At 42.2% G+C, this 12,703-nt stretch overlaps 2 protein-coding genes across 2 annotated transcripts; one reads left to right on the forward strand and one right to left on the reverse strand.

Annotated features, from left to right (window-relative positions):
* Window positions 1–791: 791 nt before the first annotated feature.
* Window positions 792–6,566, reverse strand: LOC106341587 (alkane hydroxylase MAH1-like). Its single transcript, XM_013780317.1, has 2 exons — window positions 5,906–6,566; window positions 792–1,708 (listed from the first exon to the last, which is right to left on the reverse strand). Exons 1-2 carry the CDS (start codon window positions 6,564–6,566, stop codon window positions 792–794), a joined length of 1,578 nt encoding a protein of 525 aa, XP_013635771.1.
* A 2,049-nt stretch (window positions 6,567–8,615) lies between these two features.
* LOC106342824 (kanadaptin) lies at window positions 8,616–12,204 on the forward strand. The gene is made up of 12 exons (XM_013781862.1): window positions 8,616–9,026; window positions 9,110–9,195; window positions 9,290–9,369; window positions 9,452–9,507; window positions 9,589–9,637; window positions 9,801–9,947; window positions 10,027–10,122; window positions 10,236–10,349; window positions 10,449–10,579; window positions 10,681–10,925; window positions 11,010–11,801; window positions 11,883–12,204. The coding sequence occupies exons 1-12, from the start codon at window positions 8,674–8,676 to the stop codon at window positions 11,930–11,932; spliced, it is 2,199 nt and encodes a 732-aa protein (XP_013637316.1). The 5' UTR covers window positions 8,616–8,673; the 3' UTR covers window positions 11,933–12,204.
* The last annotated feature ends 499 nt before the right edge of the window (window positions 12,205–12,703 follow it).

The following is a 12,703-nucleotide window of genomic DNA, read 5'->3' on the forward strand; positions in this document are numbered from 1 at the left end:
AGAGAGTGAATGCCAAGCATGGTTCGACGCTAATGAGACGGTGCACCTATTCCACAAGTTCAAAATGTTGAGGAACCCCAAGTCTTAAGCTTGGGTAATATATGCATGATAGATGGGTCTTGGACATCTTCATCACAATTCAGTGGATGTGGATGTGTATTGATGGATAGTTTGGAGAAGGTTCAACTTATGGGCACCCGGAATCACCCGAGACGAGAGTCTGCATTGCATTCATAAGTGGAAGCGCTACGATGGGCGATGGAGAATATGATTCAGCATTCAACAAGTCAGAGTTTTGGAACAGGCTGCAAAGATTTGATCGCTATGATTAAGGAGCCTCACGTCTGGCCAAGCTTTGCAACAGAATTGGAAAAGATAGAGACTCTGAAGATATACTTTCCGGACTTCAAGATCACTCACATCCCACGAGCGCAAACCATATTTCAGACTTTATAGCTAAGACTGCGAGGTCGTTCCATAGAGATTTATGTTTTATTGGTTGTTCTATTCCGGTCTAGCTACCCAGACCACCTCAAGATTGAGTAATAGAATAGCCTTTCGTTGTCAAAAAAAAAATAATAACAAGGAAAGATCGGAGGAAATACGGAAACATAGGAGCTCAAAATCAACAGAAAAATGGCAATACGTACGGCTGACCTTGGGAAACTATATAAACAAGACCTTGAACATATAAAATGATCCAAAGACCGGGGGCAACATGACATTACATATTTACCTTATTTTTTACAATACACAAGATAGATTTTTGGAGCAACTATAAGATTATTATTTCAAGATGAATATTTCTTAGTAAGCGTGACTCTAAGCCCATGATTCATCTGAAGAACAAGTCTAGGTTTTGGCTCAATCTTCTGTCCTTCGATGAGCTTAACGTCATAGTGTTGTAATATCTCCACAATTATGGCCTTCATTGAAGTCATAGCTAAATGCTTACCAGGACAAGTTCTTGGGCCAGAGTTAAACGCTAAGAACTTGAAGGAAGGCTCATGTCTCAACCCTCCTGTCTCTGAAATCCATCTCTCCGGCTTGAATTCCAATGTGTCATCTCCCCATACAGATCTCATCCTCCCTAACACATAGATAGGGATGATAATGATAGAGTTTGCATCGACTTTGTGCCCACTTGGAAGTACATCTGATTTTATAGGAGACTTGCGCTGGAACGGAACTGGTGGATAGAGCCTCATTGCTTCACACAACGCCCCATGTAGATACACCAACTTGTTCAGATAAGCTTTGCGATCAATAGCCGACCATGGCCTCTCTTGACTACTTCTGGATTTTGGTAGATTTGTGTTGATCTCTTGGTGAATCTTGGCTTCCACGTAAGGGTGTTTTAGGAGGAGCCCGAAAAACCAAGTGAGAGCAGTGGAAATGGTATCCCTCCCTGCGGCAATGAAAGTTAAAATGGTGTCTCTAAGGAACTTATCATCGTTTGGTTTCAAGAGCTCATACTTGCTTGTATCTAGCTTTATGTGTGATGTCAAAAGATCCTCACTTTCTCCATTTGAATGATCATGATCAAATCCTTGTGATCTTATCTCTTCTCTCTTTGCAGATATATATTTCGCGCAGATTCGATCAAAAGTGGCACCCGCTTCTATCAACGTCTTCTCTTGTCCCAATTCCATCCGGTTTTGCAACTTCCATAAGAATTTCGGCATGACATGCCTAATCACAATGGCATTGTTACAGAGGAAGAGCTTCGTCCTCAAATCCTCTATCAGTATCAGAGGAAGGGTCGTAAGCTGCAGTAAAGGCTCACTAAGGAATAGTAGAGCCCAAATAAAGAGACTACTTGGAGAACAAGCAAGTCGAGAGTAGAGAGTCGACGTGTCAATAAAACAAAGGGGACTGGCGCACATGGGATGTTGGATCAGGAACCTTTGTGTGACGAAAGGAATATCTCCTTATAAGTCACGAAAGTGTGTGCGTAGAGGGCATCAAAGGATTGATCATCATGTCATGTTCATGAGTGAGAGAGAGTGTTCATGATTTAGAGAGAAAGAATCCTTGTAACCGTTATCTTTTATTTTCAATACAAATTTCTTTTTCCATATCCTTCTTGCTTTACAAATTGGAAGGCTAAACCGTAACAAAGTGGTATCAGAGCCATTTCGAAATCGGGAATCATGCCACCAAAGAAAGCAGATCTGGAACAAACCTTGGAGCAACTGCAGTACGACTTGGGAAAACTGACGACGTTGGTGACCGAACAAGGGCGTGAACATCGTCAGGAAACGGAGCGGGTTACGGTGATGGAACAGTCCTTGGTTACGATTCAAAAGCAGATGAGTCTTCTGGAACGTTTGGAGAAACGTTTCCAAGACGAAGATGAGGCAAAAAGAAAGGCATGGGAGGTAGACAAAGGGAAGAAACAAGAGACAGCTGAGGTCTCTGCACCTGCGGAGGTGTTGAAGATCGGAGGAACGGGTGGACCAGGAGGGTCTAAAGGTCCAAACGACGGGGGAAGCCCGTCGGTCCTTGGATCTGACGGATCTAACCGACCGTCAATGTTGGGGCCACGATCGGATAGAACGGAGGGAAACCATCTACTGTGGAACCAGGCTCTGTCGCAAAAACTGGAGATCCCACTCTTTGATGGAGAAGATGTGGACAGCTGGGTGTTAAGAGTAGAGCAGTACTTTGAGCTCGACGATTTCAATGAGGATGAAAAACTGCGAGCGGTGAGGATGTGCTTCACCGGAGACGCACTGCTATGGTACCGGTGGGAGCGCGACAGAAACGCGTTCGTCGATTGGGACCAGTTGAAGTTTCGGGTACTGGAGCAATACTCAGGTACTAGAGACGTATCAGCTGGAGAAAAACTGTTGAGGTTACAACAGGAGGGTACAGTGAAAGAGTATTGTCGGGATTTTATCGCGTTAGCAACTAACGCCGTCGGAATCGCAGACAACGTGCTAGAGATGGCGTTTATGAACGGGTTAAAACCTAAGATACGCGCAGGAGTGAGATTGGCGCTGTTGTACGAGACGAAAACTCTGAGGAAGATGATGGACACGGCGAAGTTGGTGGAGGAGTGGGAAACGGGAGAAACTCCGGAGACGAGTCCGACGAAGGGAGAAACCTCTCCAAAACCTAACTTCAGTAAGGGGGCTAGCCCAAACTCTACGATGGGCCGACAGACCAGTACAAAGCCCAATAACTCAAAATCTAATCCATCGCAAGCCCAACAGACGACGATGGCTAAATCACCATCGAATCGACCCCAAGGCAATCATAACCGCCTGAAACCTCCTTACCGTAAACTGACACCGGCGGAGGTGGAGAAATGGAAAGCAGAGGGTCTCTGTTACAAATGCGATGAGAAGTATATCTATCCTCACGTTTGCTCTCAGAAGGAGTTGACAGTGTTGGTGATTCAAGAGGAGGGAGGAATGGAGGATCTGACAGAGGAAGCACAAGAGGGTCAGGACGACGGAGAAGCCGAGGTGGCGGAGTTGTCAGCCAACTCGGTGGTTGGAATGCCTTCGCCGCGAACGCTCAAACTCCGCGGTCGAATCAGGGAGGAGGAGGTGGTAGTCCTCGTCGACAGCGGGGCTTCGCATAATTTTATCTCGGAGGCATTGATGAGAAAACTGAAGTTGGAGGCGAAGGACACCGTCAGCTACGGAGTACTAGTGGCGGGAGGTGTGCGAATGAAAGGCAAAGGAGTTGTGGAAGGAGTAACACTACAGTTACCAGGGTGTGTGGTAGAGACGAGTTACCTACCATTGGAGTTGGGGATCGCTGATGTAATTTTGGGGGTTCAGTGGTTAGACACGCTAGGAGAGACGAGATTCAATTGGAAGTCACAGTGGATGAAGTTCCTACTCGAAGACACTACTGTAACGCTACACGGAGACCTTAGTCTTCATACCGCAGAAGTATCACTGAAGACTTTATGGAAGACGTTGGATAAAGAGGGGGAAGGTATGTTAGTAGAGTATGCGGGGTTACCAACTGAAGTAATAAAAGGAGTTGAAAGCTACCCGGAGGTGTGGGAAAGCGTACTCAATGATTATAGCGAAGTCTTTGCAGAGCCTAAGGGGTTACCTCCAGCTCGAGGCAAGACACACGCGATCACGCTGAAAGAGGGGGCTAGTCCGGTAAGTGTGAGACCTTTCCGATATCCGCAGGCTCAGAAGTCCGAGATTGAGAGACAGATTGGAGTAATGATGGCTGCGGGAATTATTAGGGAGAGTGGAAGCCTTTTTTCCAGTCCGGTACTCCTCGTGAAGAAGAAAGATGGCAGCTGGAGGTTCTGCGTCGATTATCGTGCACTGAATCAGGTCACAGTGGCAGATAAGTACCCCATACCAGTCATTGATCAACTCTTGGATGAACTCCATGGCGCCACAGTGTTCTCCAAGCTAGACCTAAGGTCAGGATACCACCAGATTCTGGTGCGTGCAGAGGATATCCCAAAGACGGCATTTCGAACCCACGATGGACACTATGAGTTCATGGTGATGCCCTTTGGATTGTCCAACGCCCCAGCCACGTTCCAGTCACTGATGAACGACGTATTCCGTCCCTATCTTAGGAAGTTTGTCCTCGTGTTTTTTGATGATATCTTGGTGTACAGTCGAACGGTGGAGGAACATAGAGAGCATTTGCGAATAGTCCTGGAACTTCTGAAGGTGAATCAGCTCTATGCAAATCAAAAGAAATGCCACTTTGGATGTTCGAGAGTGGAGTACTTGGGCCACATTATTTCCGCAGAAGGAGTAGCTCTCAACTTCTCTTCGTCTGCAGCTACTCCTTCTGCGGAAATAATGTGGCCCAAGTACTCCACTCTCGAACATCCAAAGTGGCATTTCTTTTGATTTGCATAGAGCTGATTCACCTTCAGAAGTTCCAGGACTATTCGCAAATGCTCTCTATGTTCCTCCACCGTTCGACTGTACACCAAGATATCATCAAAAAACACGAGGACAAACTTCCTAAGATAGGGACGGAATACGTCGTTCATCAGTGACTGGAACGTGGCTGGGGCGTTGGACAATCCAAAGGGCATCACCATGAACTCATAGTGTCCATCGTGGGTTCGAAATGCCGTCTTTGGGATATCCTCTGCACGCACCAGAATCTGGTGGTATCCTGACCTTAGGTCTAGCTTGGAGAACACTGTGGCGCCATGGAGTTCATCCAAGAGTTGATCAATGACTGGTATGGGGTACTTATCTGCCACTGTGACCTGATTCAGTGCACGATAATCGACGCAGAACCTCCAGCTGCCATCTTTCTTCTTCACGAGGAGTACCGGACTGGAAAAAGGGCTTCCGCTCTCCCTAATAATTCCCGCAGCCATCATTACTCCAATCTGTCTCTCAATCTCGGACTTCTGAGCCTGCGGATATCGGAAAGGTCTCACACTTACCGGACTAGCCCCCTCTTTCAGCGTGATCGCGTGTGTCTTGCCTCGAGCTGGAGGTAACCCCTTAGGCTCTGCAAAGACTTCGCTATAATCATTGAGTACGCTTTCCCACACCTCCGGGTAGCTTTCAACTCCTTTTATTACTTCAGTTGGTAACCCCGCATACTCTACTAACATACCTTCCCCCTCTTTATCCAACGTCTTCCATAAAGTCTTCAGTGATACTTCTGCGGTATGAAGACTAAGGTCTCCGTGTAGCGTTACAGTAGTGTCTTCGAGTAGGAACTTCATCCACTGTGACTTCCAATTGAATCTCGTCTCTCCTAGCGTGTCTAACCACTGAACCCCCAAAATTACATCAGCGATCCCCAACTCCAATGGTAGGTAACTCGTCTCTACCACACACCCTGGTAACTGTAGTGTTACTCCTTCCACAACTCCTTTGCCTTTCATTCGCACACCTCCCGCCACTAGTACTCCGTAGCTGACGGTGTCCTTCGCCATCCCCGGCATTGTCGAAGGCTTTTGCAAACTCAACGTCTGGCATTTCAAAGGAGAGAGATTGAGGATCAGACCCGGTAATTGTAACCAGGGCTGTATCGAAGGTGAATCTCCGGAACACATCCTGCAAGTCCACGATTGTCCCTTCCTCTGAATAGCGATTGAAAAGAGGGAGAAGCACGTCCTTGAGTTTACTTGTAGTGATACTCATTGAAAAGTTTTGAAAATCTTGATGACTGAGCATGGCCTGAATGGACATTCTTTGATTCTTCCATAGCTCTGAGTCGGTGTTGAATATCGCGTCTCCGAAAACATCAAATATCTCGTTGAAATCCGATCCTTTGATGTAATTGGAGAAATTTGAGCTAAATATATGATGTATATTAGCTGGATCAACCGTGATCAACGCATCCATTCTAGTGAACCATGGACCCTTGAATAGAAATGTCAAATTCTTCTTCTCAATGAACCAGATGATATCATCGATTCCATTGTGCCACACGAACAAAGCTGGAAGCATCCCAAGAACAGGCCAGTTCCAAGCGTAGCTTTGAAGGGTTTTCTTGATAAGCAAGTAACCACAATTTTTCTTGATGAAGAAGTAATAGAAGATGAGAAAGCAAAAAAGAGATATGGATGCTTCAAATAAGCCGATAGAAGCCATTAGGGAAGTTTCTTCTTTTTATAATGGAAGTTTGATAGTGGTGGATAGATAAGAATGAATTGAATTATATATATACATGGACAAGGATACTGTTTGACTAGGTTTAATTTTTTGTAAAGGGTTCGAAATGTATTAGAGATATCTGAAAAACAACGTGAATATTAACCAAATAAATCTTAGAGAATAGGATAAAAATTGATCCGTGATGATTGAGACTTGACAGTGCAACGTTGCTTAAATAAAGCTTTCTTGAATTATACACATGATATATAATACAATAAGTCGAAGTCCCTGTTTCCACTATATGACTAAAGGCTTTACCTTCTAATTCACGGTGAAGATATTTCTGGAAACAGCGTGTCTGTATTAAATAACCATGTGGATCATTTGAACTAACATTAATCATCGTATTATCGTAAAAAGAAGCTGAATTGTCCAGTGATCTAACCTACATGCACACTTCACGTTAATAGCATCCGGCGCAAAGAAATTCAAGTGTCGAATAAGTTACTTAAATGAGTGTTTCTGGATGATAAATCAATTACTTGGATGAAGAGTTTTCTTGCTAAGCAAGTAATACCAGGGGTTTATGATGCCTTGATGAGTAACTAGCTAAACTGAGCTGTTTTCTAGTTGCTTTGTTGAAAATATAGCATTATTACTGTTGAATCTTAGTTTCGTCGGTTCTTATAAGATGAACAAACTTGATTGTGGATTATTTTAAAGACATTTTTATTAATCAACAAAAGAGATTACAACGGTGTTTGAACAATATTTAGAGAGGATGAGTGAAAAGTGAAAACATTCAGCTAGAGTAAGTAAAACAACACTAGTAAAGTTAAACAGAGGAAACACCTAACTCTCGTCAGCCTGTCGGAGTGTGTATGTTTATATATGTTTCCTAATGCCTCGCCTCTTCTGTTTATACCCATGCCTCTTTTCATGTTTGCCCCAAAATCGACTTGAACTAATAAAATGTACCGAGTCTTTTGGCCGAGCTCTTGAGCCGACCTTAATGGGTCGAGTCCTTGACCGAGCTCTTAGGCCGAGTGTTTGAGCGCCGAGCTCTTGTGTTCAGCATGCTTTATTGAGGAGCACAATCCCTCTCTAACATTAAGTTTCCCAAATTTACTTATGGGAGAGGAGAATAGTGGATCTGTGAATTTATAGTAGATAAATAGGTCATGAGAATAAAGATCCCGGCAATAGATTTGGGTTCGGTTTGGTTTAGTTAATTAGGGTTTTGTAAAACTCAACCCATTCAAAACCGAAATAGCGTTGGTTTGGGTTTAGTTTGGTTTGGTTTAGATTTAGTTCGGTTCACTTTATTATGGTTTGGTTTTTGGTGTAAGTTTGGTTTGGTTATAAAATATGTTGGTAACGAAGATTTGTAAGCATTCCAAAACCGTTTAACTAATAAAATATTTGCATCTACTTTAGTGTTTATTGATCTTAAAAGAACTTATATATGTTAGACAATTTTCTTTTTAGACAGTTGAAATTAGAGAATCTACGATGAATGAGAAACAGATGATTATAGTTTTTAGGTTTTGTTTTTATTACAATCTTTAGGTATTTCATGATTAGAATTAGTTGGTTTGACCAAAAAATGATTAGAATTAGAGTGTATATATAATAATATTATTTGCTTTATATTTAGGAACTTAAAAAAAATATAGAAGTTAAGGAAAAAAGTAAAATGGAACTCTAACTAAATAATTTCACAATATGTTAATATATATATATATATATATTATTTATTAATAAATATATATTAGGTTTTCGGTTTGGTTCGGTTTAAAACCAAACCAAACCAAACCATTCGGGTTGAGTAAAACATGAACCAATTGGATTAGGTAAAGATCAAGGTTTGGTTTGGTTCGGTTTAATTTTGGTTTGGTTTGGTTTGGTTTAACTTTGGTTTGGTTTGGTTTTTTTTGTCCATGCCAAAACGATGGTTTCCAGACCCCGGTTTAATGTGGTACTACTATAATTTGGATCCGGTTCGCTCAATCCATTTCTTAAACCAAACCGGGTACCGCCTCACTGCTCTCTCTTTCTTCCAATATTCTGAATCGTCGCATTTACAATCTGCAAATCATCAGCGATGAATCCTCCTCCGCCGCGAAACCCAACCTGTGATCCCGGGCCTGAACCGAACACTAAACCGGCTTCACAGAGCGAGGAATCCTCCGCCCCAACGGAAGTCTCGTCGATGAAACCTCCGCCTCCCAGAAACCCTAACCCACCTGATCTCGACGCAACGGAAGTAGCAAACTCCGATCTAACCGTAGATTCCAAGGAAGTTTCCTTCGCTGCAGACTCGAATAATCCACCCCGTGCTCGATCCGCGAAGCAGAGCCCCGTCCCGTACACTATTCCAGAGTGGAGCGGCCCTCCTAGCCATCGATTTCAGCTTGAAGTCCTCAAGGAAGGCGCAATCGTCGACCGTTTAGACGTGTAATCTCTCTTGAACCTAGTTTTGATTTCGCCTGGTGCCGCCTTTCGTTGAATGCAAATCGTTTTGATTTCAATCTTTGCAGGTATGAGAAAGGAGCTTACATGTTTGGACGTGACATACTCTGTGATTTTTCTCTTGAGCACCCATCGATTTCACGGTTTCATGCTGGTGATTAACTTTGTATCCATATCAGAGTGTTAAACTTTCCATTTGGATTATGGCGTTTTCATTCTGTTTTTTTTTTTTTGTATTGTCTTGCCAGTTATTCAGTACAAGAGAAGTGGTGTAGCTTATCTATTTGATCTTGGAAGCACTCATGGAACTTTAATTAACAAGAATAAGGTGTGGCTAAGTGGCTTTAATAAGTTTGTGGCTTTGACTTGCTCGTGGAATTGTTCTAACAATGTGTTTGTGGTTATTACAGGTTGACAAAAGGGTTTATGTGGACTTGCATGTTGGCGATGTTATTCGATTTGGCGGGTGAGTCTATCTTTCTGTGAAGTCTAAAGATGATTATCTTGTCGGTGTTTGATCTGAGATTGCTCTTTATTTCATATGCAGTTCGACTCGTCTGTACATTTTCCAAGGACCTTCAAAGTTAATGCCACCAGTAAGACAAACATTCCACTTTACAGAATTTAGCTATTGGCATATGTTTTTTCTTTTGGTTTTAAAATTCATCCCATCACTGCTATACAAGTAATTTCTGGAGAGACTGTTGCTTTTGCCTTACTATGATGTCCCTTTGATCTGCATTTGGTATTGGTTTTTAGGAGAGAGACTTGCAATTAATGAGAGAAGCAAAGCTGAGACGGGAGATGTCAGAACGGGAAGCTTCACTTCGGCGTGCAAGACAACAAGCATCCATGGCTGATGGTGTTTCATGGGGCATGGGGGAAGATGCTATTGAAGAAGAAGAGGTAATCATGGTTAATTCATATGTTACTACTGTTTCTGAATGCTGACTGAGTTTGTGTTTAATACTGTTTGGATATGAAGGAGGATGTTGAAGAAATCACGTGGCAAACGTATACGGGAGAACTCACACCAAAACAAGAAAAAACTAAGGAGAAAGTATTGAAACGGTTGGAGAAGGTTAGTTTTTTTTCAATTCTTCTTCACTCATAAATACAATCAGAGATATTTTATTAATTGATAGACTACTCCCACTTTGCCTCATCTTTGTATGGAACTTTACTCGCGTGCAGATTGGCCATATGAAGAAAGAAATAGCTGCTATTCGAGCTAAAGACATTTCTCAGGGTGGATTAACACAAGGACAACAAACACAGATCGCCAGGAATGACCAGAGAACAGCCGAGGTAACCTTTAGTGTTGTTGTGGTAACTAGATCCTCATGAGAATCTTCGATTTCGGTTACATAATTCTTTGTTTGGCTCCCGTACCTTTCTATATAATAGCTTCTCGAAGAGCTTGAGACCTTGGAGGAGACACTAAATGACAGCATCCGAGAAAGTTTGGGTGCAAAAACAGGGAGAAAACCAAACAGTAAGAAGAAAGGAACTGTAGAAGATGAGGAAGACTTCTCAAGGTACTTCAAGTGTTCAACCTCTGTATCTGCATCTTCATCTAAAAGTATTGCTTGTGTCTGTTGTGTTCTGATTCTCACAAGGGATACTGTGTTCTTTTCAGTGATGAAGATGACTTCTATGATCGGACCAAGAAGAAGAAACCATCAACACAGAAAGGCACCGAAAGCCAAACTGTGGAAACGGTTGACTCTCTTCTAGAAAAGCGAGACAAAGTTTTGAAAGAAGTAGAAGAAAAGAATGAACAGCTTTCGGCAGAGAAGAATAAGATGGAGACAGAGACTGTCCCAGAGGTTTCTTCGGGAGACTCCCTTGATGCATACATGACAGGGCTTTCTTCAACACTTGGTAACGCTACAGTTCCATTTTATCCTTCTATTTATGAAAATTTTGTGAATAATATTAATAAAGTTTTCCTTTTATTCTCGTCAGTGCAAGATAAAACTGCTCAGATCCAGCAAGAGTTGTCCACGCTTCAGTCAGAATTGGATAGGATTTTGTACCTCCTAAAGGTTGCTGATCCAAGCGGAGAAGAGGTTAAGAGAAAGGAGTTGAAGTCACAAGAACCGAAAATGAAGAAATCTGAAATTCCTCCTGTAGAAAAGAAGAAGAGCCTACCTTTAAAAGCAGCTGATGCTGATGAGAATAGAGAGAAAGAGGTGGGCAAAGATATAGAGGACTCGAACAGTAAGCCTGAAGTTGAAACCAAAGCAAGTGAAACAGCTGAAGAGAAGAAGACCACTGTGTTTGTTCCAACAAAACCCCAATGGCTCGGTTCCTCTGCAAACAAAGACACAGTTGAAGAGAAGAAATCTGAGACTGTAGATGCTGCTGCTGCTAGTGCTACTGGTAGCACAGATGATGGTGATGGGTTTGTTGACTATAAAGATAGAAAGACAATGATTGAAGGTGCAACAGGATTGATTATAAGAAAACGGAAGCAAGAAGACAAGAGCAAAGAAGAAGATGAAATAGCAAAGGAAAAGGAAAAGGAAAAGCAAGCGGAGGTCATGGCACAAGACGCAGTTGCTCTCTTGTTGAAACATTCTGTAGGACATCATATAAACAAAGAAGACGAAGGAGTCAGTAAAAAGGAAGAAAGTAAGCAAGGAAGTGGCCGTAGTAGAAAGAAAAAGAAGACGGATAAAAAAGTACTTGGTCCTCATAAACCAGAATATCTGGATGAAACCACAGATTATGATTCATCATGGGTACCTCCCAAAGGTAAATCAGTACACTGCATTTTGAATCGAATTCAGTTTTAGAAAATGGTGATGGTGCTGATGAGTGATTTGAAATGTGTAGGACAATCTGGTGATGGACGGACGTCTCTGAATGATCGTTTGGGATACTGATAGGCATTTTAGTCGCCAAGAGCAAACCATGGGATCAAGAAAAGGTCATAAGTGTAGCTTTAAACATGTCAAGTTTGCAATTTTCACTTTCGGTGGAGATTTATTGGTCACATTCGCAGTGTTTAATGCTGTAAGTTGAAAGTGTGAAGTGCTTCTTTGGTGGCTTTATTCCCTTGGTTAAATTAAGCTTCAACTAAAAGCATAGCCCTCTTCTCTACCAAAAGAAACAACATTTGATTTCAGTGCATAATGTGTTATTTGATTTTAAGCTGCGTATTGATGATGTAAACTAGAGATGTTTTCCATAATAGAACACGGCAAGATATGAAAAGAAATTCAGGGATGAGCTAACATTAGCGCCTCTAGTTTTGCAAATGATATGATTGAAAAGGTAGCCAAATATAAAGATATCTTACATAAAGTGAATGCTACACCCTCTTAAGGATTTTTGATGTAATGGTGGGACTTGGAGTTCACATTAGGAAGTTAACAATTTTCAGCCGACCTGTTTCATGGAGAATGTTAGCATCACAATCCAGATATGGCATTGCCGAGCTTTACAAAGCCGACTCTAGCAATTTTCAGCTACCTGTTTTCATGGAGAATGTTAGGGTAAGTCTAAACCTTGGATTGATGAGTATGGTATGAACCTGGATTTACAAGAAGTGTTTCTTTCTATAAGCTCTTGAGCCAAAATAGTACTACGAGGATATGCCATTTAGGTGTGATAAGAAATATTTTACACGACCAAATATTGCTTATCTTTCTTGA

The sequence above is a fragment of the Brassica oleracea genome, chromosome C4 (assembly GCF_000695525.1).
Source record: "Brassica oleracea var. oleracea cultivar TO1000 chromosome C4, BOL, whole genome shotgun sequence".
In the NCBI taxonomy this organism is placed as follows: Eukaryota; Viridiplantae; Streptophyta; class Magnoliopsida; order Brassicales; family Brassicaceae; genus Brassica; species Brassica oleracea.

Excerpts from the sequence above, each read along its gene's own strand:
- LOC106341587 (XM_013780317.1), bottom strand. The coding sequence starts at position 6,566 with ATGGCTTCTATCGGCTTATTTGAAGCATCCATATCTCTTTTTTGCTTT. Across the intron at positions 1,709-5,905 it reads AGCCTTCGACAATGCCGGGG|ATGCCATTGTGATTAGGCAT; the intron begins ATGGCGAAGGAC and ends TCCTCTGTAACA.
- LOC106342824 (XM_013781862.1), top strand. The coding sequence starts at position 8,674 with ATGAATCCTCCTCCGCCGCGAAACCCAACCTGTGATCCCGGGCCTGAA. Across the intron at positions 9,196-9,289 it reads GATTTCACGGTTTCATGCTG|TTATTCAGTACAAGAGAAGT; the intron begins GTGATTAACTTT and ends TTGTCTTGCCAG. Across the intron at positions 10,350-10,448 it reads ATGACCAGAGAACAGCCGAG|CTTCTCGAAGAGCTTGAGAC; the intron begins GTAACCTTTAGT and ends TCTATATAATAG.